The following is a 25,700-nucleotide window of genomic DNA, read 5'->3' on the forward strand; positions in this document are numbered from 1 at the left end:
ATATTGGAAGTCATAATCCATCTTCTCAAATTTTGTAACATAAGAAACATTTGGTAATATTTTTAAGCAAAACAAAGAGTTGCTTTATAGGTTAAATATGATTTAGAATAATCATCATCGTGGGCATAACATATATCTCGATGCTTTAGATAGTGATCTCCAGGAGCTTGTGTTTCTCTCTATCAACATAGGTGTCTTTGGTAATGGAAATCCGAGGAAAATGAGTTGTTGATGGGAACATACATACTAAATATTATCCTTTCGAGGCAATTGTAAGAAGGAGAACAAAAAAAATTATCGCATTCGGCAATGGTAGTTGAGATTGGGAGTTTGATCTTGAGAGTTTAAAAGAAATTATTTGGAATTATTACTTTGAGGTATTTCATGAAAATAAAGAGGTAAGAGATTATATTGTGTGTTTTACCTTTTTCCCAATAAGCTCGATGATCAACATGAGAGGTTGAGTTATAAGCCTCAACTTGCAAATATAAAAAAACACGTTTTTTACATCGAATCCCATAAAAGCTTTATGATGGTTACCCAAATTTTTTTCTAGCATTGTTGAGATATTATGACTTGTTTTTTATTAAAATATATTGATAAATCGTGGGACGACAACTATATTATTGCTTTGGAAAAAAACTTTGTTGGCGTTCATCCCCGAGATTGATGGTCTATAGTTTATAACCCACTTTAGATCGATTGTCACATATAATGTGATCTAAAAGTTTTTCACTTAAATCTTTGTAAACTTGGGTCAAGCTCTTTTTTGGATACTATCATATTTATTTTCTAATCGAGTTTTATCTTGGGTCGAAGATTCATCACAACATTACTATAAAACGCAAGAGATGGTGTGAATTGCGAAAAGAAAAAAAAGGGAAAAAAAAGTTTTCGCATCTATTAAGATTGATCTAAAAAGTTATATGATAGACTTAATTATAATTTGTCGTCCAATGCTTAATAGATTGTAAGTTATGAGAGCAACTAATTAAAATCAATAATCAATGCATCTCATCCCTTTCTTTTTAAACATTATTGAACGAGGATAAGTTGTAAACTTTTTGCACCTTACGAGGAAATTTGTCAAAAAAAACTTATTTTTCCCTTTTTCTTTTGTCATTTTTATGGACTGTGTCTGGTATATAATGTTGACCAAGTTGAAGTTGGTTATTGCAAACATATTAAGGCTCGTAAGAAGGGACAACAAGTTCCCCATATTTTCTTATATTTGTGAAAGGAAGTATTGAACAAGCTTATCAAATACTTTATGCACTACTTGTACATTTTTTCCCCATATTTTCTTATATTTGTGAAAGTAAGTATTGAGCAAGATTATTGAATACTTTATGCACTGCTTGTAAATTTTTTTTGTCAAATGCCTACCAAAGAATAAATGCAGTGTTAGGTCATTTTTTAATAATATATAAAGATTTGTACAAAAATATCTCGGGATCTCTTCATCAATTATTGAATCCTCCTTTGTGATTATACACAAATACTTAATACTAAAATATATCACAACCTCTTTACCATTTAAACATCTATTATTGAATAATATATTTTCAATTTTTCTATTCAAATATTTTATTTGATTTTTTTATATTTTAAAAACTTAGTTTAGGAACATTATATTTGAAATTTGTATATTCAAGGATAAAAACATAAATTTCTAAATGTTACATTCAAATTTGTATATTTATGAAACTAAAGTCTAAGTAGTTATCTTTGGAGTTTCTATACTCATCCATTGTATTTGAATTTTTAACACATGAAAACTAAGATTTTAACGATTTAGAATACACATTTAGACTATTTAGACCTTGTAGGATTGTAAATCATGTGATTTTTTATAGTCATCGTTTATGAAAATTCGTATTTTAATTTTTGAAGAACTATACATTTAGATCACAATTGAAATATATAAGATATCTTAATCTTAGTATTAATTTAAAAGAAATAAAATAAAATAAAATGTATATATTTTTATGCCACTCACAAATTTTCACCAAACAATAGAAAGATTATTAATTAAAAATGTGAAAGATTAAATGATAAATTGAACTTTATCCCTTAAAGTAAACGATTCAGACTATTTATACTATTTATGTATAACCATTGATTTTTTGTTTTAATAACGTACATTTGTGACTTCTAAAGAGAAAAATAATTAAACATATTATATAAAAATAATGCTACTTGATACTATAAATATGTGTTGGGGAGTACGGGGAGCGGCACATCTGAAAATGAGCTAAACATTAAGGATTTTTAAAAGACTTAAAAACTATATTTCAACTCGGACTCCCCAACAATATGTATGAAATTGATGTGAATGAAACTACCATAATTCTATATTTGACAAAAAAAACATGAAAAATTATAGGAAAAAAAAATTTGATCATTAAGAATTCGTAAATATTAACATTTTCCTTATTTCATTTACAATACATTGGATTGAGTATGTCAATTATTTTAATAGTTTCATAAACTATTTGATTCAAAGAATCTTAATACAGATTTTTCCTTATGACTCAGCCATGTGAATTATTGTTAAGATTTCATTCCTTAATTCGTGTGTGGATATGACCTTTTTCCCAAATAAATCCACCTTTCCTTGTTTATGCACGCGTCTATTTTATGATTTTCCATTTTTCACAATATACTAAACTAGTGAGTAACCCGTGCGTCGCACGGATACAAATTACTATATTGATAAATATATTGTTATAATAAAGTTATATAATATAAAAATTTGAATTAACATTGACATTCAAGACATAATTTTATTGACATTGACATTAAAGACATAATATGAATTTTATCATCAATTCAATTCCATACAAAAAATAACTTACAATAAACAAATATAACCGTAAAAAGAATGTCGTATACATGTTTACAAATTATTGAAAATTTCTTTGTACACAACATTTTTGGTGTCGGTACATAGTTTTCCTTCTTCATCTAAAATAACAATCTTCAATCCTTCCCTAGACTTTACTCGTGAAATAGCCACATAGAATTGACCATGAGTAAATACAGGTCGCTTTAAATACAAACCAACTTGAGAAAGAGATTGACCCTGACTCTTATTTATGGTCATTGCAAAACACAACGACAATGGAAATTGTCTTCTCTGGAATTTAAATGGGAAAGCTGGATCAGATGGAACCTTAATTGGCCATAAATTTTTTAATTAAATTAATTTGAAGGGGTAGTTGATAAAGTAGTGTTTAAACAACACTTACCTTCAAAAAACTGTCGTAGTCGTGGTGTATTGTATTTTATTTTTAATTTTTTAATTGGCCATAAATTTTTTAATTAAATTAATTTGAAGGGGTAGTTGATAAAGTAGTGTTTAAACAACACTTACCTTCAAAAAACTGTCGTAGTCGTGGTGTATTGTATTTTATTTTTAATTTTTTAATTGGCCATAAATTTTTTAATTAAATTAATTTGAAGGGGTAGTTGATAAAGTAGTGTTTAAACAACACTTACCTTCAAAAAACTGTCGTAGTCGTGGTGTATTGTATTTTATTTTTAATTTTTTAATTGGCCATAAATTTTTTAATTAAATTAATTTGAAGGGGTAGTTGATAAAGTAGTGTTTAAACAACACTTACCTTCAAAAAACTGTCGTAGTCGTGGTGTATTGTATTTTATTTTTAATTTTTTAATTGGCCATAAATTTTTTAATTAAATTAATTTGAAGGGGTAGTTGATAAAGTAGTGTTTAAACAACACTTACCTTCAAAAAACTGTCGTAGTCGTGGTGTATTGTATTTTATTTTTAATTTTTTAATTGGCCATAAATTTTTTAATTAAATTAATTTGAAGGGGTAGTTGATAAAGTAGTGTTTAAACAACACTTACCTTCAAAAAACTGTCGTAGTCGTGGTGTATTGTATTTTATTTTTAATTTTTTAATTGGCCATAAATTTTTTAATTAAATTAATTTGAAGGGGTAGTTGATAAAGTAGTGTTTAAACAACACTTACCTTCAAAAAACTGTCGTAGTCGTGGTGTATTGTATTTTATTTTTAATTTTTTAATTGGCCATAAATTTTTTAATTAAATTAATTTGAAGGGGTAGTTGATAAAGTAGTGTTTAAACAACACTTACCTTCAAAAAACTGTCGTAGTCGTGGTGTATTGTATTTTATTTTTAATTTTTTAATTGGCCATAAATTTTTTAATTAAATTAATTTGAAGGGGTAGTTGATAAAGTAGTGTTTAAACAACACTTACCTTCAAAAAACTGTCGTAGTCGTGGTGTATTGTATTTTATTTTTAATTTTTTAATTGGCCATAAATTTTTTAATTAAATTAATTTGAAGGGGTAGTTGATAAAGTAGTGTTTAAACAACACTTACCTTCAAAAAACTGTCGTAGTCGTGGTGTATTGTATTTTATTTTTAATTTTTTAATTGGCCATAAATTTTTTAATTAAATTAATTTGAAGGGGTAGTTGATAAAGTAGTGTTTAAACAACACTTACCTTCAAAAAACTGTCGTAGTCGTGGTGTATTGTATTTTATTTTTAATTTTTTAATTGGCCATAAATTTTTTAATTAAATTAATTTGAAGGGGTAGTTGATAAAGTAGTGTTTAAACAACACTTACCTTCAAAAAACTGTCGTAGTCGTGGTGTATTGTATTTTATTTTTAATTTTTTAATTGGCCATAAATTTTTTAATTAAATTAATTTGAAGGGGTAGTTGATAAAGTAGTGTTTAAACAACACTTACCTTCAAAAAACTGTCGTAGTCGTGGTGTATTGTATTTTATTTTTAATTTTTTAATTGGCCATAAATTTTTTAATTAAATTAATTTGAAGGGGTAGTTGATAAAGTAGTGTTTAAACAACACTTACCTTCAAAAAACTGTCGTAGTCGTGGTGTATTGTATTTTATTTTTAATTTTTTAATTGGCCATAAATTTTTTAATTAAATTAATTTGAAGGGGTAGTTGATAAAGTAGTGTTTAAACAACACTTACCTTCAAAAAACTGTCGTAGTCGTGGTGTATTGTATTTTATTTTTAATTTTTTAATTGGCCATAAATTTTTTAATTAAATTAATTTGAAGGGGTAGTTGATAAAGTAGTGTTTAAACAACACTTACCTTCAAAAAACTGTCGTAGTCGTGGTGTATTGTATTTTATTTTTAATTTTTTAATTGGCCATAAATTTTTTAATTAAATTAATTTGAAGGGGTAGTTGATAAAGTAGTGTTTAAACAACACTTACCTTCAAAAAACTGTCGTAGTCGTGGTGTATTGTATTTTATTTTTAATTTTTTAATTGGCCATAAATTTTTTAATTAAATTAATTTGAAGGGGTAGTTGATAAAGTAGTGTTTAAACAACACTTACCTTCAAAAAACTGTCGTAGTCGTGGTGTATTGTATTTTATTTTTAATTTTTTAATTGGCCATAAATTTTTTAATTAAATTAATTTGAAGGGGTAGTTGATAAAGTAGTGTTTAAACAACACTTACCTTCAAAAAACTGTCGTAGTCGTGGTGTATTGTATTTTATTTTTAATTTTTTAATTGGCCATAAATTTTTTAATTAAATTAATTTGAAGGGGTAGTTGATAAAGTAGTGTTTAAACAACACTTACCTTCAAAAAACTGTCGTAGTCGTGGTGTATTGTATTTTATTTTTAATTTTTTAATTGGCCATAAATTTTTTAATTAAATTAATTTGAAGGGGTAGTTGATAAAGTAGTGTTTAAACAACACTTACCTTCAAAAAACTGTCGTAGTCGTGGTGTATTGTATTTTATTTTTAATTTTTTAATTGGCCATAAATTTTTTAATTAAATTAATTTGAAGGGGTAGTTGATAAAGTAGTGTTTAAACAACACTTACCTTCAAAAAACTGTCGTAGTCGTGGTGTATTGTATTTTATTTTTAATTTTTTAATTGGCCATAAATTTTTTAATTAAATTAATTTGAAGGGGTAGTTGATAAAGTAGTGTTTAAACAACACTTACCTTCAAAAAACTGTCGTAGTCGTGGTGTATTGTATTTTATTTTTAATTTTTTAATTGGCCATAAATTTTTTAATTAAATTAATTTGAAGGGGTAGTTGATAAAGTAGTGTTTAAACAACACTTACCTTCAAAAAACTGTCGTAGTCGTGGTGTATTGTATTTTATTTTTAATTTTTTAATTGGCCATAAATTTTTTAATTAAATTAATTTGAAGGGGTAGTTGATAAAGTAGTGTTTAAACAACACTTACCTTCAAAAAACTGTCGTAGTCGTGGTGTATTGTATTTTATTTTTAATTTTTTAATTGGCCATAAATTTTTTAATTAAATTAATTTGAAGGGGTAGTTGATAAAGTAGTGTTTAAACAACACTTACCTTCAAAAAACTGTCGTAGTCGTGGTGTATTGTATTTTATTTTTAATTTTTTAATTGGCCATAAATTTTTTAATTAAATTAATTTGAAGGGGTAGTTGATAAAGTAGTGTTTAAACAACACTTACCTTCAAAAAACTGTCGTAGTCGTGGTGTATTGTATTTTATTTTTAATTTTTTAATTGGCCATAAATTTTTTAATTAAATTAATTTGAAGGGGTAGTTGATAAAGTAGTGTTTAAACAACACTTACCTTCAAAAAACTGTCGTAGTCGTGGTGTATTGTATTTTATTTTTAATTTTTTAATTGGCCATAAATTTTTTAATTAAATTAATTTGAAGGGGTAGTTGATAAAGTAGTGTTTAAACAACACTTACCTTCAAAAAACTGTCGTAGTCGTGGTGTATTGTATTTTATTTTTAATTTTTTAATTGGCCATAAATTTTTTAATTAAATTAATTTGAAGGGGTAGTTGATAAAGTAGTGTTTAAACAACACTTACCTTCAAAAAACTGTCGTAGTCGTGGTGTATTGTATTTTATTTTTAATTTTTTAATTGGCCATAAATTTTTTAATTAAATTAATTTGAAGGGGTAGTTGATAAAGTAGTGTTTAAACAACACTTACCTTCAAAAAACTGTCGTAGTCGTGGTGTATTGTATTTTATTTTTAATTTTTTAATTGGCCATAAATTTTTTAATTAAATTAATTTGAAGGGGTAGTTGATAAAGTAGTGTTTAAACAACACTTACCTTCAAAAAACTGTCGTAGTCGTGGTGTATTGTATTTTATTTTTAATTTTTTAATTGGCCATAAATTTTTTAATTAAATTAATTTGAAGGGGTAGTTGATAAAGTAGTGTTTAAACAACACTTACCTTCAAAAAACTGTCGTAGTCGTGGTGTATTGTATTTTATTTTTAATTTTTTAATTGGCCATAAATTTTTTAATTAAATTAATTTGAAGGGGTAGTTGATAAAGTAGTGTTTAAACAACACTTACCTTCAAAAAACTGTCGTAGTCGTGGTGTATTGTATTTTATTTTTAATTTTTTAATTGGCCATAAATTTTTTAATTAAATTAATTTGAAGGGGTAGTTGATAAAGTAGTGTTTAAACAACACTTACCTTCAAAAAACTGTCGTAGTCGTGGTGTATTGTATTTTATTTTTAATTTTTTAATTGGCCATAAATTTTTTAATTAAATTAATTTGAAGGGGTAGTTGATAAAGTAGTGTTTAAACAACACTTACCTTCAAAAAACTGTCGTAGTCGTGGTGTATTGTATTTTATTTTTAATTTTTTAATTGGCCATAAATTTTTTAATTAAATTAATTTGAAGGGGTAGTTGATAAAGTAGTGTTTAAACAACACTTACCTTCAAAAAACTGTCGTAGTCGTGGTGTATTGTATTTTATTTTTAATTTTTTAATTGGCCATAAATTTTTTAATTAAATTAATTTGAAGGGGTAGTTGATAAAGTAGTGTTTAAACAACACTTACCTTCAAAAAACTGTCGTAGTCGTGGTGTATTGTATTTTATTTTTAATTTTTTAATTGGCCATAAATTTTTTAATTAAATTAATTTGAAGGGGTAGTTGATAAAGTAGTGTTTAAACAACACTTACCTTCAAAAAACTGTCGTAGTCGTGGTGTATTGTATTTTATTTTTAATTTTTTAATTGGCCATAAATTTTTTAATTAAATTAATTTGAAGGGGTAGTTGATAAAGTAGTGTTTAAACAACACTTACCTTCAAAAAACTGTCGTAGTCGTGGTGTATTGTATTTTATTTTTAATTTTTTAATTGGCCATAAATTTTTTAATTAAATTAATTTGAAGGGGTAGTTGATAAAGTAGTGTTTAAACAACACTTACCTTCAAAAAACTGTCGTAGTCGTGGTGTATTGTATTTTATTTTTAATTTTTTAATTGGCCATAAATTTTTTAATTAAATTAATTTGAAGGGGTAGTTGATAAAGTAGTGTTTAAACAACACTTACCTTCAAAAAACTGTCGTAGTCGTGGTGTATTGTATTTTATTTTTAATTTTTTAATTGGCCATAAATTTTTTAATTAAATTAATTTGAAGGGGTAGTTGATAAAGTAGTGTTTAAACAACACTTACCTTCAAAAAACTGTCGTAGTCGTGGTGTATTGTATTTTATTTTTAATTTTTTAATTGGCCATAAATTTTTTAATTAAATTAATTTGAAGGGGTAGTTGATAAAGTAGTGTTTAAACAACACTTACCTTCAAAAAACTGTCGTAGTCGTGGTGTATTGTATTTTATTTTTAATTTTTTAATTGGCCATAAATTTTTTAATTAAATTAATTTGAAGGGGTAGTTGATAAAGTAGTGTTTAAACAACACTTACCTTCAAAAAACTGTCGTAGTCGTGGTGTATTGTATTTTATTTTTAATTTTTTAATTGGCCATAAATTTTTTAATTAAATTAATTTGAAGGGGTAGTTGATAAAGTAGTGTTTAAACAACACTTACCTTCAAAAAACTGTCGTAGTCGTGGTGTATTGTATTTTATTTTTAATTTTTTAATTGGCCATAAATTTTTTAATTAAATTAATTTGAAGGGGTAGTTGATAAAGTAGTGTTTAAACAACACTTACCTTCAAAAAACTGTCGTAGTCGTGGTGTATTGTATTTTATTTTTAATTTTTTAATTGGCCATAAATTTTTTAATTAAATTAATTTGAAGGGGTAGTTGATAAAGTAGTGTTTAAACAACACTTACCTTCAAAAAACTGTCGTAGTCGTGGTGTATTGTATTTTATTTTTAATTTTTTAATTGGCCATAAATTTTTTAATTAAATTAATTTGAAGGGGTAGTTGATAAAGTAGTGTTTAAACAACACTTACCTTCAAAAAACTGTCGTAGTCGTGGTGTATTGTATTTTATTTTTAATTTTTTAATTGGCCATAAATTTTTTAATTAAATTAATTTGAAGGGGTAGTTGATAAAGTAGTGTTTAAACAACACTTACCTTCAAAAAACTGTCGTAGTCGTGGTGTATTGTATTTTATTTTTAATTTTTTAATTGGCCATAAATTTTTTAATTAAATTAATTTGAAGGGGTAGTTGATAAAGTAGTGTTTAAACAACACTTACCTTCAAAAAACTGTCGTAGTCGTGGTGTATTGTATTTTATTTTTAATTTTTTAATTGGCCATAAATTTTTTAATTAAATTAATTTGAAGGGGTAGTTGATAAAGTAGTGTTTAAACAACACTTACCTTCAAAAAACTGTCGTAGTCGTGGTGTATTGTATTTTATTTTTAATTTTTTAATTGGCCATAAATTTTTTAATTAAATTAATTTGAAGGGGTAGTTGATAAAGTAGTGTTTAAACAACACTTACCTTCAAAAAACTGTCGTAGTCGTGGTGTATTGTATTTTATTTTTAATTTTTTAATTGGCCATAAATTTTTTAATTAAATTAATTTGAAGGGGTAGTTGATAAAGTAGTGTTTAAACAACACTTACCTTCAAAAAACTGTCGTAGTCGTGGTGTATTGTATTTTATTTTTAATTTTTTAATTGGCCATAAATTTTTTAATTAAATTAATTTGAAGGGGTAGTTGATAAAGTAGTGTTTAAACAACACTTACCTTCAAAAAACTGTCGTAGTCGTGGTGTATTGTATTTTATTTTTAATTTTTTAATTGGCCATAAATTTTTTAATTAAATTAATTTGAAGGGGTAGTTGATAAAGTAGTGTTTAAACAACACTTACCTTCAAAAAACTGTCGTAGTCGTGGTGTATTGTATTTTATTTTTAATTTTTTAATTGGCCATAAATTTTTTAATTAAATTAATTTGAAGGGGTAGTTGATAAAGTAGTGTTTAAACAACACTTACCTTCAAAAAACTGTCGTAGTCGTGGTGTATTGTATTTTATTTTTAATTTTTTAATTGGCCATAAATTTTTTAATTAAATTAATTTGAAGGGGTAGTTGATAAAGTAGTGTTTAAACAACACTTACCTTCAAAAAACTGTCGTAGTCGTGGTGTATTGTATTTTATTTTTAATTTTTTAATTGGCCATAAATTTTTTAATTAAATTAATTTGAAGGGGTAGTTGATAAAGTAGTGTTTAAACAACACTTACCTTCAAAAAACTGTCGTAGTCGTGGTGTATTGTATTTTATTTTTAATTTTTTAATTGGCCATAAATTTTTTAATTAAATTAATTTGAAGGGGTAGTTGATAAAGTAGTGTTTAAACAACACTTACCTTCAAAAAACTGTCGTAGTCGTGGTGTATTGTATTTTATTTTTAATTTTTTAATTGGCCATAAATTTTTTAATTAAATTAATTTGAAGGGGTAGTTGATAAAGTAGTGTTTAAACAACACTTACCTTCAAAAAACTGTCGTAGTCGTGGTGTATTGTATTTTATTTTTAATTTTTTAATTGGCCATAAATTTTTTAATTAAATTAATTTGAAGGGGTAGTTGATAAAGTAGTGTTTAAACAACACTTACCTTCAAAAAACTGTCGTAGTCGTGGTGTATTGTATTTTATTTTTAATTTTTTAATTGGCCATAAATTTTTTAATTAAATTAATTTGAAGGGGTAGTTGATAAAGTAGTGTTTAAACAACACTTACCTTCAAAAAACTGTCGTAGTCGTGGTGTATTGTATTTTATTTTTAATTTTTTAATTGGCCATAAATTTTTTAATTAAATTAATTTGAAGGGGTAGTTGATAAAGTAGTGTTTAAACAACACTTACCTTCAAAAAACTGTCGTAGTCGTGGTGTATTGTATTTTATTTTTAATTTTTTAATTGGCCATAAATTTTTTAATTAAATTAATTTGAAGGGGTAGTTGATAAAGTAGTGTTTAAACAACACTTACCTTCAAAAAACTGTCGTAGTCGTGGTGTATTGTATTTTATTTTTAATTTTTTAATTGGCCATAAATTTTTTAATTAAATTAATTTGAAGGGGTAGTTGATAAAGTAGTGTTTAAACAACACTTACCTTCAAAAAACTGTCGTAGTCGTGGTGTATTGTATTTTATTTTTAATTTTTTAATTGGCCATAAATTTTTTAATTAAATTAATTTGAAGGGGTAGTTGATAAAGTAGTGTTTAAACAACACTTACCTTCAAAAAACTGTCGTAGTCGTGGTGTATTGTATTTTATTTTTAATTTTTTAATTGGCCATAAATTTTTTAATTAAATTAATTTGAAGGGGTAGTTGATAAAGTAGTGTTTAAACAACACTTACCTTCAAAAAACTGTCGTAGTCGTGGTGTATTGTATTTTATTTTTAATTTTTTAATTGGCCATAAATTTTTTAATTAAATTAATTTGAAGGGGTAGTTGATAAAGTAGTGTTTAAACAACACTTACCTTCAAAAAACTGTCGTAGTCGTGGTGTATTGTATTTTATTTTTAATTTTTTAATTGGCCATAAATTTTTTAATTAAATTAATTTGAAGGGGTAGTTGATAAAGTAGTGTTTAAACAACACTTACCTTCAAAAAACTGTCGTAGTCGTGGTGTATTGTATTTTATTTTTAATTTTTTAATTGGCCATAAATTTTTTAATTAAATTAATTTGAAGGGGTAGTTGATAAAGTAGTGTTTAAACAACACTTACCTTCAAAAAACTGTCGTAGTCGTGGTGTATTGTATTTTATTTTTAATTTTTTAATTGGCCATAAATTTTTTAATTAAATTAATTTGAAGGGGTAGTTGATAAAGTAGTGTTTAAACAACACTTACCTTCAAAAAACTGTCGTAGTCGTGGTGTATTGTATTTTATTTTTAATTTTTTAATTGGCCATAAATTTTTTAATTAAATTAATTTGAAGGGGTAGTTGATAAAGTAGTGTTTAAACAACACTTACCTTCAAAAAACTGTCGTAGTCGTGGTGTATTGTATTTTATTTTTAATTTTTTAATTGGCCATAAATTTTTTAATTAAATTAATTTGAAGGGGTAGTTGATAAAGTAGTGTTTAAACAACACTTACCTTCAAAAAACTGTCAAGTAATCGTGGTGTATTGTATTTTATTTTTAATTTTTTAATTGGCCATAAATTTTTTAATTAAATTAATTTGAAGCGGTAGTTGATAAAGTAGTGTTTAAACAACACTTACCTTCAAAAAACTGTCAAGTAATCGTGGTGTATTGTATTTTATTTTTAATTTTTTAATTGGCCATAAATTTTTTAATTAAATTAATTTGAAGCGGTAGTTGATAAAGTAGTGTTTAAACAACACTTACCTTCAAAAAACTGTCAAGTAATCGTGGTGTATTGTATTTTATTTTTAATTTTTTAATTGGCCATAAATTTTTTAATTAAATTAATTTGAAGCGGTAGTTGATAAAGTAGTGTTTAAAAAACACTTACCTTCAAAAAAACTGTCAAGTAGTCGTGGTGTATAGTATTTTATTTTTAATTATTTAATTGGCCATAAATCTGCACGATGAAGTATTATTTCTATTAATAGAAACTTCATATATTCCTAAGACTCTATTTGGCTGACACGTGGCAAAGTTGCCAAATTATCATCTTTACTTTATTATAATGTATAGATACTATACTTACTCAACTGATTGAATTATGTTTGTTTATTTATTAAATTAAAAACACTATTATCGCTTTTTGCATTCATCGTATGAGTCAGTTCTATGCTTATCTGGTGGATACAGTAGGTAGCGGGTAAGGTGCACGTTTTCACCTTAGTGTCATGCGTGCCACGTGTCTATCAGTATGTGGCACATGATATGAATCGTATGGCGTCACAACACCGTAGAGAATACCCGGTTATAAAATATCTATCTAACCCAAATGAACCTCCCTCCAACAGCCTGCAAAAAACGCGAATTATCTCTCTCTTTTTCTCTTTTTTTTCTCTCTCCACTTTTTTAATTCTTCTCGCTCCTCTTACTCTCGTACGTTTTTTATTTTTATTTTTTATTTTTTTTTTCATTTCTCTTTCTAGCCCCATGAAAGCGAAATCGAACTGCGCGAAACAAAAATATTAACGAGTCTAAGAAAACGGATCCCAAACAATAACTGAACCCTAACCCTAGAAAACGGGGCTTATCCTCTTCTTCAATTCTCCTTCAATCCGAAACCGAATACGACTTCGATTAGGTTTCTCACTTTCTCTCCACTGCTACAGGATTTTACGATAGGGTTTTCAATTTTTATAATGGAATGCTTTCGTTCATTTGTACCTTGTTGTTGCCGGCGATGACCGGGGAACGATGTTACCGGCGAAAGAACATGGCGGGGGAAGAAGGTTCTACCGCCGTCGTCGAGGAGAGGACATATCCGGCATATTTTCCGGCGGACCGATCGGAACTTCCACACGAGTCCGCCGCGGTCAAGATGGATTACTTCACGCAGGCGAGGAAAGCGCTTAGCGAACGCTCTCCTCATGATGCCGCCGAGGAAACTTCGACTTCTGCTGTGGTTACTCTGCCGAGTGGGTTGGCAAGTTTGTTAAACCGCAACGGTGATAACCGGAAGCGCAACAAGAAGTCCCATGCCGGTGGCGGTGATAAGAAGAAAAAGAAATCGTCTAGAGCGAGTGATAAGTTGCGCTGTTCCAACGTTTGGGTTGAAACGGAGGAGTATTTCAGGGACTTAACTTTGTCTGATATTGATACCTTGTTCGAGGTTACTTCTTCTGATAGTTTAGCTTCTCGTGAGTGTTTTACTATTCCGCATTTGGGAAATGCTCGTAGGTTGAATGTAGTCATTAATAGTGAGGATGAGAAGAAGGTTGATCCAATGTTAAATATAGTTAGTAGTGAGAATGGGGACAAGGCTGTTGAAGATGCTAACAATGAGAACGGTTCATTGGTAATTGAGTTAATTGACGTTGCTGCATTGGAAAGAGCTTTGCCTCAGGATGACAATAATTGTAATGCTTATGATGATTCTTGTGTTAGTTTAGAGTGGTTTTTAGGTTGTAGGGATAAAATTTCGTTAACTTCCGAGCGTCCATCCAAGAAAAGAAAGCTTTTGGGTGGCGATGCTGGGTTGGAGAAAGTTTTAATGACTATTCCTTGTGATGGGGACCAACTTTATTGTCATTATTGTGGCAGGGGAGACTCTGGCAGAGATTCCAATCAGTTAATAGTCTGTGCATCTTGTAAAGTCGCAGTTCATCGGAAGTGCTATGGTATACAAGGTGATGTAGATGAGTCTTGGTTGTGCTCTTGGTGTGAGCAAAAGGGTGATGTTGATGACTCGGCAAGTCCTTGTGTTCTTTGCTCGAAGAAGGGTGGCGCTTTAAAACCAGTTAATAGTGTTGTTGAAAGTGTTGGGTCTGTCCAGTTTGTGCACCTGTATTGTTCTCTGTGGATGCCGGAGGTTTATATTGATGATTTGAAGAAGATGGAGCCTGTTATGAACGTGGGAGGCATCAAGGAAACCCGAAGAAAATTGATCTGTAATGTTTGCAAATTGAAATGTGGTGCATGTCTTCGGTGTAGTCATGGTATGTTTCACTGTCTTATACTATGCAATTTTCATTCCTTAGACCAGCATTGCAGTGTCTCAAAGCTATAGCTCATTGTGCGTCTGTTAGACTCTGTAGTTTTGTCTATTGTCATTTGATTGTTAGTTCATATTTTTCTTGCTTGTGGTGATACCCTGAGTTGGTTTACTTTGTTCAAAGATGGTTTTGTCTATTAAGCTTAGTGTAGTGACCGAAAAAAAGTTCAGTTTTCACACTATTTAATTGCAATCCTTATTGTTTTACTATTTTCATTTTTACATTATCTTGGTGCAGACCGTATATTTTAACATCTTTGCAGTATATCTGCTATTCATTAATTATCAGCTTACACATGTATAATCCTTTGCTGATCAAGTATTCAAGTATTATTATAACATCATCCAATTGATATAAACGCCTAGTTATCCTGTCCAATTGAAGTTGAAGAACATTAGTTATTCTGCCTGATCTATTATAGTGGTAACTTTTAAGATACTAATTTGGTTTGACATTTTCTTTTCGAGGAAATTTGATTTGACATTAGAGTTGTATTATACTTCAAGAATGCAAGTATTTGGACTTTTCATGTTCCTTGTCTTGAAGAACATATTTTTTTGCAATTAATTACATGCACCAAATTATGCGATTTTTGTTTCTAATTTGTTCCTGACTAACTACCAGTCCCAAAAAATATTGAAATTAATTAAATTGAAGGTTAACTTCTTTATATTTTTCTAATTGAAGTTCCACACAATTCAATTTTGAAGTGAATATCCCAGTAGTTTATTTTTCCAATATTGTACAGAATACTGACAGTACTATCTAATATGAACAATTGACTGGATGATTTATGCCTCTCATTGATTGAAAATTGCAAGGCATGATTTTGAAGTGTCTAATCTAGAGAATTTACTTGTTGATCATTCCTATTTATTGATTGAAAGGCATGGGGAGTCTATGTAACATAAGCAGAGTTTAAATTGTGGATTAAATGTTGCTGGAGTTGTTTTCTTCAGGTGTCTTCTAGTTCTAAGTCTGTTTCCTGCTGGTGTAATAGATATATTTATATATGTTTTTTTTTTTTTTGCATTTTGGATCATCTTTTGGTGAACAAGGATTTTTTTGCATTATTGTTAGAGTATGTGTAGGCGTATTCTTTTTGCCAATGAACCTCAACTTAAAAGGTAGGCACTGTAGAATTTGCAATGTATCTATTTCATGACAAATTGGGAAGATAAAGTGTGTTCTCTCTTTAAAAATGACATGTCAGCTGCCGGCCCATTTTTAGCCATCTGTTTATCCTTTCGTATGCTATTCTGTTACAGGATAGCATACTGTACTAGTCATTTGCTTATAAGTTAGTGTAAGGATGGATCAATTTTGGTATTGAAGAGTGGCAAGTTCCCATCATTGCATATGTGACAGCAAAGCTATTTTAAAAATAGCTAGGAATATACTGTCTAAACCATGGAACCTAACTAGTGCTATTCTTGGAATCAGGGTGTTTAGGCCTTTGAAATTATTATTTAACTACCAAAAACAGTTGTTTCATAGGTAGATTATCTCTTTTGATCTATTGAGATGTTGGGTTCGGATTCAGTCTTTTCGATGTAGGCTTTTCTGAACTGGGAATATACAGACTTTTTCTTCTCTTTTCTTTTCTTTTCATTTCATATTTTATGGAGTGTCATGTTTGATTAAGGTTCTGTAGTAGTATGTACTGCACCTATCGCCGCTTATCATATCTTCTGTAACTTGTTGCTATTTGGCATTCATAACTATCTTATGCTCATCAAATTCTTTTAGCTCGTAACATTTTCCTTCTATCTGGTGTTTTCAGGATCCTGCAGAACTTCTTTCCACCCTTTATGTGCTAGGGAAGCTAGACATAGAATGGAGGTTTGGGCAAAGTACGGTAATGATAATGTGAGTTATCTGTAATTTTCAGAACTAAATCCCCTTTTTCCTTTCCAGGAAACACAAATCAAGCATAATGTTGAATATCAATGATGGAATAGTTCCTAATATGCCAATAGTAAATAGTCCCATTTTTTTTTTCAAGTTAGTGTTTGGCTGCAGGAGTTGATTGTTTTTTACCTTTTTATGTTATACTTTGTCAGATTGAATTGCGGGCTTTTTGCTTGAAACACTCAGATCTACAGGGAAGCAGAAACATCTTGCCATTGGGAGGCTCTATTGCAGTTGGCAGTGAATTTTCAGAAGCTAACGACCTTCCAGTGACACTGCCAGTGAAAAGTGAACACAATGTTAAAATTGGTTGCAGCAACGGAGGAGGGTTGGAGTCTGATAGTAATCCAGACAAGTTGAACCATAATGATGAACCTCCCGAAGGAGGATTGTCTGTCTGTAGGATTAATGCTCACAATATGTTGGGATGTGGTGCTGCCCCACCACATAATATTGGAGGGGCTGTGAGAACCATCGACAATGTTGATGCCTCTGATTCCCCCAGTTTTGCACTTGTTTTGAAGAAGGTATTCAGCACATATTATAAACATACGATGTGTTTATTGTGAAACTATAATTTTGTAAACAATTACTTTTTTTCCGTGCTTATTTTAAGCTGACATTCTCTTTTTGCCAGTTGATAGATCGGGGGAAAGTTGATGTAAAAGATGTGGCATTGGAGATTGGCATTTCACCAGATACACTAACTGCGAATATCAATGTAATGCTCGAAATTTATCATGTGTACTTTGTGAAAAATGATTATTTGAACAAAACATATTTTATTTGTGTGCCTCAAACACTATACTTGCAGGAAGACTATATGGCCCCTGATGTGCAACACAAAATAGTCAATTGGCTAAAAGCCCATGTGTATACTGGTGCATTTCATAAAAGCCTAAAAGCCAAATTCAAACCGGCCAATGTATCTATGGATGAAAGCGGAGCTTCAGATGGTTCTGATACTTTACCAATATCTGATTCAGGCTTGTTGGATCCTGTTGCTGTTAATGTTAAATCTGTACCACCAAGGAGAAGAACTATCAATAACATTAGGATTTTGAAGGACAATAAAGTGATATGCTCATCGGAGGGGGTTACTATTGAGAATGGGTTGTCAATTGACAAATTCCCAGTTTGTCAGCCTGAGTGTGAAAATCCAGGAAGTTCTGACAAAGCATCAATTCCTGATGCCACTGAAACGGTACTTTTATGGCCTATTTTGTTTGGCAAAGATTTTTATTTTTTGTTTGTACTAACTACTATCTTTTTCCGCTTCACACTGAGTGCCACTTTAGAAAAAATAAATGTCATTTTCATTTATCAATTTATGATTAATTTTTGTTTTCAATTGTACTATCTAATTAATACTATGTACATTACTTCGAAAACATTAGATTCCACTTTACATTTATGATAGTGGAAAACGCATCAACTATTAACAAGGCTAATTTGGTGAAATTGTTATTATTTCTTTAATTTATAGTAATTTCCTAATATTTCTTCATACGTGTGAAATGGGCAAAAACGACATTCATTGGGAGACGAGTTACAGAAATGTCACACTCTTTTCCTTTTGTTTTATGTTTTCAAATATTTCTAATGCAACAAAGTAAAACAGCGTAACATATTTTTAATTATTTGTGAAAACTGAACTAAAAATGAGAATAGAAAATGTTTTCTTGAACCAAACAGGTCTTTATCTACTAGAACTCATTTTCCTTTTACTCGAGTAATTAATTATTATTATTATGGATTATTTAGATAGGGCTTTTGGTGCTTCTTTCCCTGTCATATTTGAACCGCATGACCAATTCTTTTTTTCCTTCCCTTTTGATCTTTTGAATCCATCTTTCAAAATTGTATATTCTTTTTTCTGAGGATTGTTTAAACACTCAGACAGTATAATTGTATTGCAAATTTGTAATGAGCAGTTTCATCAATTTTTTCACTTGCTTAATGGGTAGGATAAGCAAGAGATATATCTTTAAAATCATTGGGGAAGGTCTGGATCTAAATGATGTGTCAGTAGTACACATGCTAAGTGACATGACATTCCTGCATTGTTTGATCCATTAGCTAACTCTAACTAGTGGAAAATAGTGTTTGTTGTTGTAGTAAAAGTAATTGCTTAGTGGAACAATGGTTAGTTCCTGTTTACCTATGTGATAGTTTTCGTTTTTTTCTTTTTTCTGCTAGCACTTCTTCATTCTTGAGAACCCTTAGCAACGTCTGAGCACACTTTGTTTACTGTATTCTGTTTTTCATTCCATGCAGAATATAATCAAGTCTGAAGATATATTTCATGAGAATCAAGGTACGACTTCATCTCTAAACTGTCATTTTAAGAAATCAAAAGCTACTATACCAATTTCTTTTGTAAATACCTCCCCCCCTCCTTCGCTCTCCTGTAAAAGTGTGGTATAGGTATAATGAAATGAAATGCTAATTTTTAAGGATTATGTTTGCTTTTAACTACCAATGTGCTTCAGTTACATTTATGAGTATTTATGGCATATTTTCTTCCTGTTATGAGTATTTATAGCTTCATTATGCAGGCAATGCTGACGAACTCTACAAATCCAGCTTATCTGTTTGCGTATCAGAACAGAAGCCTATTGCTTGTTTGCAGAATGCGTCTATGCTTTCTGATCAGCACTATACAGCTCATTCTGCTTCAGAAACACCCATTTCTGGTTTCATGTGAGCTTCTCAAAGTGGCTATTTTTCTTATTTTCAGCATGTACTGCTTTCTGTCTCTTAATGTGTGTCAGTAGACAACCTTTGATGTGACTTACTTAGGTTGGCATTCTCCTTTAAAATCAAATTTCTTTTTTGATATGCAGAAAAATGGATGCAATCTCAAGTTACATTCACCCATACATTGACAAGAAATTGATGCAGATTCGTGATGGTTTGCCCATGGGGGATATTTTAGGTGACAGATTTGAATGTTATCTTTAGGAGGCATTTGGTATGATTGTTCTAATTTCCGGACCATATGTTTATTTATATAATATATCGGTAATTAGAACAGTTGCATACCAAATGACTCATCAGTCTCTTGTTTAATGTTATTTGGACTAGTCTAATAAATTCCTCTCTCAAAAGCAGGTTCAAGTGGCTACATAAATTCTTTGGTTGACTCCTCTGGGACTAGTGGCTGCTCCAGTAGCGAAAATCAGCAATTAATTTGCACTGACGTTGCCATGCCTGATCTAGCAAAGATGGAGCAGTTGGTTCGAGATGAAAACATGCGACTTATGGAATTTTATTCAGAAGACGAGTTGGAAGGGGAACTTATACATTTTCAGTATAGATTACTGCAGAAAGCAGTTGCAAAGAAGAGGCTTACTGGTGTGTGCATCATTTAGTCCCGAATTCTCAACGACTTCATTTTTTCGAATTTATCTGAAGTTAGCAATATCAATTGTTTTGTATTGTATCGTCGCTCAATTTTAAATTTATAGAAACATTTGTGTGTGTTTGATTTTCTAATTTCTAATTGCAGAAAACTTGGTCCACAATGTTGCCGAGAGTTTGCCTCAGGAGATTGATAAAACACATCAACAAAGATGGGATGCTGTGATTGTTAATCAATATTTGCGTGATCTTAAGGAGGCAAAAAAACAGGGTAGAAAAGAAAAAAAGAACAAGGAAGCGCAGGCAGTGTTGGCGGCTGCAACTGCTGCAGCAGCAGCATCTTCTAGGGTTTCTTCTTTCCGAAAAGACACCATAGATGAATCTGTGCAACAGGAGGTCAAATGTGCTTTTGTTTTGTCAATATTTCTTTTCACAACTTGCTAACCGTATTGACAGTAAATATATTCATTTTCAGAATTCATTGAAGCTAAATGCTTTAAGTGGGCGGACTGGGGGATGTTCTCAGCCAATGCCACGAGCCAAAGAGACTCTTTCGAGAGTTGCTGTCACTAGAGCTTCATCAGAGAAATATTCGGATTTCTGTCTGCCAAGCTCAGATTTTTCTAAGGAGCAACGTAAATCATGTGATATCTGCCGTCGGTTTGAGAATATGTTAAATCCTATCCTAGTCTGCTCTGGTTGCAAGGTTCTAGGACTTGGCCCTAGTCCTTTTTCATTCACTTGTTTCTCTGATCTTTGCCCTTATTAGTTTTTTTTTTCGGTTGCAGGTTGCAGTGCACTCAGTTTGCTATCGTAGTGTGAAAGAAACAACAGGTCCATGGTACTGTGAATTATGTGAAGATCTATTGTCCAGAAGTTGTGGGGCATCTGCTATAAATAGCTGGGAGAAGCCTTATGTCGTTGCCGAATGTGCTCTCTGCGGTGGTACAACTGGTGCTTTTAGGAAGTCATCTAATGGTCAATGGGTTCATGCCTTCTGTGCTGAGGTTATTTTTTTTATTTTATTTTTGCAAGTATCCTTGTCATACTTCAATACTTAAGTTTGCTTCTTACGTTTTAACTTCCTGGCATGTACAATACTTACAGTGGCTTTTGGAGTCTACATTTAGAAGAGGGCAGATAAATACTATCGAAGGAATGGTATGTGCATTGGTGGAACAGATGATTCTTACATTTGGAACTCCAACCACCTATCTCTTGCTTGTTCACTTAAAAAATTAAACAGAGCATTTAATTATTGTCTTACTATCTTTGTATTTAAAAATTGAATGCCAGGAGGCTGTGCCAAAAGGAGTTGATGTTTGTTGCATCTGCCACCACAAGCATGGTGTATGTATGAAGGTAATGATAAAATCAGCAACTATTTTCCTCTTATATCCTTTTCTTCAATCAACATGCTTTTTGGAATTAAGATTTTGATTGCTAAGATAATGTTGACGTGTGCTGAGTGCAGTGTTGCTATGGCCATTGCCTGACCACATTCCATCCATCCTGTGCTAGAAGTGCTGGTTTGTTCATGGTTGTGAGGACTGTTGGGGGCAAGATTCAACACAAGGCTTACTGTGAAAAGCATAGTTCGGAGCAGAGAGCAAAGGTTTAATTTTTTCTCTTGTAGTAAAAGGTCCTCGGTGTTGGCCTACCATAATGACATCTTAAGTTTCTATTCCTCATTTTTGCAGGCTGAAACACAAAAACATGGAGTTGAAGAGTTAAAAAGTATCAAGCAAATTAGGGTGAGACTTTCCTCTCCATTTTTTTCAACTTGATTCCTTACATCTAGTGTTGAGATTGTCGAGTATCTCTATATTGAGGGAAATGAAAGGTTTATGGGTATCATGTTGAATAATTGTTTTGAGCTTAGGATACAGTTGCAGAAACCTTTATAGTCTGGTTGGGCATGAAAGTGCTTGGCAATAAGGAAATGTTAGTCCTGAATCCAGATAATATAAAACTTCCTGGGATTAATTTCCCCCGTCTAAAACCATTAATGTCTTGATGAAGTAGAGTATTACTGATAATATAGCCTTATGTCTGCCACATGGTTCTGAGTACATCTTTAGTCCTAGCTCAGCTGAAATGAATAGTAATTTGATATATATTATAGGGTTAAATAAGTTTTTTCCTTATAAAATAATGTTTAGTCCCTGTAATTTTTTTTTACATATTTTAGTCCTTATACAAAATTATTATGCAATCAATTTTAGTCCTGTTGGAGCATCGATATATGTTTTTGAATAATTGGTTTGTATACATGCTAACAACACTATAAAAAGTTCCTCCACAAAAAATGATCTATAACGTTGATTTCTAGGTCTATATTTTAAGGACTTCTATATTAAACGTATGACATTTAAAAAATTCATGTTTAATTTATCCTAAGTTAAAATTTTTTAAATTTGTGCGGATGAATTTTTAATAATATTATAAACATCCTTGCAAAAAAATCATTCAAAAATTTAAAAGTTGAAAAATGTTTCAGCAAGGACTTTTAATAATCATTCTAAACATGTTTCGGCAAGGACTAAAAAGCTTGTAGAAATAATTTTATAGGGACTAAAACAGTTTGTAGAATAATTTTGTAGGGACTCAAACATGTGGTTTTATTTTACAGGGACGGAACAAAATTTCAAAATTTTAGTGGGATTGATAACTTGTTCAACCCTATATTATACAAGTAATATTAATAATTGTTTAGCTGTGAGTGGAATGTTGGTTATGATCAAAGATGAGCAAGAACAGAATTAGTGATGAGTCTGTGAAGTGATAGCAAGATGAAATTGCCTGTGCTTGTTTTATACTCAAATCTTGTTCGTCACTTGTATGCATGTGGAATGCCAATTAACTTTTCTCCTATTTTAATAGGAAATATAAATCAGTGGCATGCCAATTAACTTTTCTCCTATTTTAATAGGAAATATAAATTATAGTCGAAATTGAAATAATTACCCATGAACCATATATTCTTACTTTTTAGTAAGTTACACACACAGCATCAAGTTAGTCAAAATTGAGAGCCAGCTCGTTAGATTGCATGATTTACGACCTTATCTTCATTCTTCAAACCCGATGCAATAAAAAATCGTTAGGAGCAGGTGAAATCGGGTTTGATCAATGTGTTAAATCGCAAAAGCGTGGGATCTTTGGGTTTTCTTTTTCGCTTCGGGTTTGCAATCAGGTTATAAACAAATATTTTTTCCGCTTAAAGCAATGTGATGCCTTGCACAGACCGTTCCCTTCTTGAACCACTGTTGTATATGCATCCTTGTTTTTGCATCCCTAGTCTGAATGAATATGCATAATGAAAAGTGTTATCCATGTCTTACCCAAACGCATGGTTTCTTTATTAACCTTTAAGCCGCTAGGTTTAAGTCTATAGTCTTAGATTTTTTATCGGGTCTTACACTTACAGCCCATTCAGCTTAAACACAATGAAAAATAAATTGAGTCTGTGCGGCAATTTGCTTTCAAAAACTCAATAAACTGCATTTATGAGCACTTTCAATTGTGTCATTATAAAAAGGAACAGTTGTTATAAAAGATATAAAAAATAAACACAAGATAACCACACTAAAACTAAAATACAAAACAAATTTAGAAAATAATGTCTGTAATACAAGTTTAATTAAGTGTTTAAAGTATGTTTTAAATGTTTTTTTCCTCTTATTAATGGTATTCTATTTATAGACGTGAGCATGTGAATTTGTTTGCATATTTATATGGGTTTTATGAATTTTCTAGGATCTTACAATCTTTTTACAGTCATATGATTTACCATTCCGACTCCCCTTCTTTATCTGAAGTGCAATATCGATTTAATACCTTGCACACGATTCTTTCTTAATGCATTTAAAACAGGTGGAACTTGAGAGATTACGTCTCCTCTGTGAAAGAATTGTCAAGCGGGAAAAAATAAAGGTAAAATTTTAGTCTTTTTCAAAACTCGTCAAGGCTTAAGTTGTTTTCCACCAGTTGTGATATACTCTTGATGGCGATTATTGTGTCATGTCTAAAGTAATATGGGAATCTCTACATATGTGAGATCTGTCTTGCACGGTCATTTTGATGATTAACTTCTGGTTCTGTGGACATTTACAGCGGGAGTTGGTTCTATGCTCACATGACATACTTGCCTTTAAAAGAGATCATGTTGCTAGGTCTGTGCTTGTTCACAGTCCTTTTGTCCTTCCTGATGGTAGTTCAGAATCAGCTACAACATCCCTTAAAGTGACCACTGAGGGATACAGATCATGCAGTGAAGCGGTCCAAAGATCAGATGATGTAACTGTGGATAGCTCAGTTTCTGCTGAGCACCGTGTTAAAGTTGCCGTATCCATGGACACAGACCCAAAATTGGATGATGACTGCTCAACCTCCCAAAGTCACTATAACCACAAGATTCCAGAGAAGATGCAATTTTCTGGCAAACAGATTCCTCGTAGAGCTTCTGCTACGTCGCACAATATCTCCGAGGAGGGTGGATGGAGATCCAAACCTCGAAAGGTCTGCAATAAATGAAGACACTGATGTCTTTATTTTTCTTTTTGATGTTCATTTTTTACTTTGAAATATTATATTGGGAGAGGGTAAATTATGGATTTAGCTGGACAAGACCTCATCCATCCTATGCTTATTTGCAGTTACAGACTACTGAACCATTTGGAAAAGAGCTTGTTATGACGTCAGATGAAGCATCTATGAAGAATTCAATGCTACCTAAAGGATATGCATATGTTCCCGCGGATTGCTTGTCAAATGACAAGCAGTCTAACGAGGATATATATGCTAGTGGACCAGGGGAACCTGATGGGTAGTGTATTGTATCCCAACCTGGTTTTTTCTTTTCGCCCACGAGGCTGACATCCACAATATACGATGCCATGCCATTTTGCACGTGGAATTGTATTTTAGTATGGCAAAATGTAGGAACAGGGCTCTGGTCACTGTATTGTTGCAGAACGTTGCATTCTGCTCTGACGAGGGGAAGTTTTGTTAACGTTGTTGTACATTCGTTGTGAGTGTAAGCTGTACAGTGGATGAGCATTTCTTGCATTTACTTGTATTTGGAAGGGCGTGCATTCCGTTTATGGACACTCGTGTGAGGGAACAGAAGCATTCCCTCTTGTAAAACATATACAAGGGAATATCAGGAAACCACCTGTTTTTATGTAAAGTTGATGTACATATTTTTACAGTCGCATTAATTCTGATAGGGCTCGTGCTTGGCATCAGATTGTACCGAGCATATAAATTATGTAACCTTGAACCTCTTTTTTTTCTTCTTTCTTATACTGCATTCTAATTGAGTTTAATTAATGCTGATTTTCTTTTGTAATCATTGACTGCTACATTTCACTATATTTTAATGTAGAATACAACCATAAGCATTTGAGCTCGTTTCGTAGCTCAACCTTTGGCATTAACATTTGTGTATATTAGCATCACAGTTACTTTTTTTTATGCTAGAGGAAGAAAATGTTGGTTTAGCTT

The 25,700-nt window shown here is 30.8% G+C and overlaps 1 protein-coding gene across 2 annotated transcripts; it reads left to right on the plus strand.

Moving 5' to 3' along the window:
* The first annotated feature begins 13,214 nt into the window (after positions 1-13,214).
* Positions 13,215-25,633, plus strand: LOC101488965 (uncharacterized). Of its 2 annotated transcripts, none has more exons than XM_004515609.4 (19): positions 13,215-14,861; positions 16,702-16,787; positions 16,982-17,356; positions 17,467-17,550; positions 17,644-18,033; positions 19,107-19,146; positions 19,388-19,532; positions 19,676-19,767; positions 19,941-20,186; positions 20,341-20,588; positions 20,668-20,898; positions 20,981-21,199; positions 21,300-21,353; positions 21,489-21,554; positions 21,667-21,807; positions 21,893-21,946; positions 24,069-24,128; positions 24,309-24,713; positions 24,851-25,633. In XM_004515609.4, the coding sequence occupies exons 1-19, from the start codon at positions 13,571-13,573 to the stop codon at positions 25,022-25,024; spliced, it is 4,401 nt and encodes a 1,466-aa protein (XP_004515666.1). In that variant the 5' UTR covers positions 13,215-13,570; the 3' UTR covers positions 25,025-25,633. The 2 variants fall into 2 exon arrangements, with proteins under 2 accessions (XP_004515666.1, XP_004515667.1); XM_004515610.4 differs by having other exon boundaries at positions 13,216-14,861; positions 19,944-20,186.
* The last annotated feature ends 67 nt before the right edge of the window (positions 25,634-25,700 follow it).

This window comes from Cicer arietinum, chromosome 5 (assembly GCF_000331145.2).
Source record: "Cicer arietinum cultivar CDC Frontier isolate Library 1 chromosome 5, Cicar.CDCFrontier_v2.0, whole genome shotgun sequence".
Taxonomy (NCBI): Eukaryota; Viridiplantae; Streptophyta; class Magnoliopsida; order Fabales; family Fabaceae; genus Cicer; species Cicer arietinum.

Bases quoted from the DNA above. Each gene is read 5' to 3' on its own strand.
- LOC101488965 (XM_004515609.4), top strand. From the start codon at position 13,571: ATGCTTTCGTTCATTTGTACCTTGTTGTTGCCGGCGATGACCGGGGAA. The intron at 19,768-19,940 runs GTGACAGATTTG...CTCTCTCAAAAG, and splicing joins GCCCATGGGGGATATTTTAG to CAGGTTCAAGTGGCTACATA. The intron at 21,354-21,488 runs GTATGTGCATTG...ATTGAATGCCAG, and splicing joins TAAATACTATCGAAGGAATG to GAGGCTGTGCCAAAAGGAGT.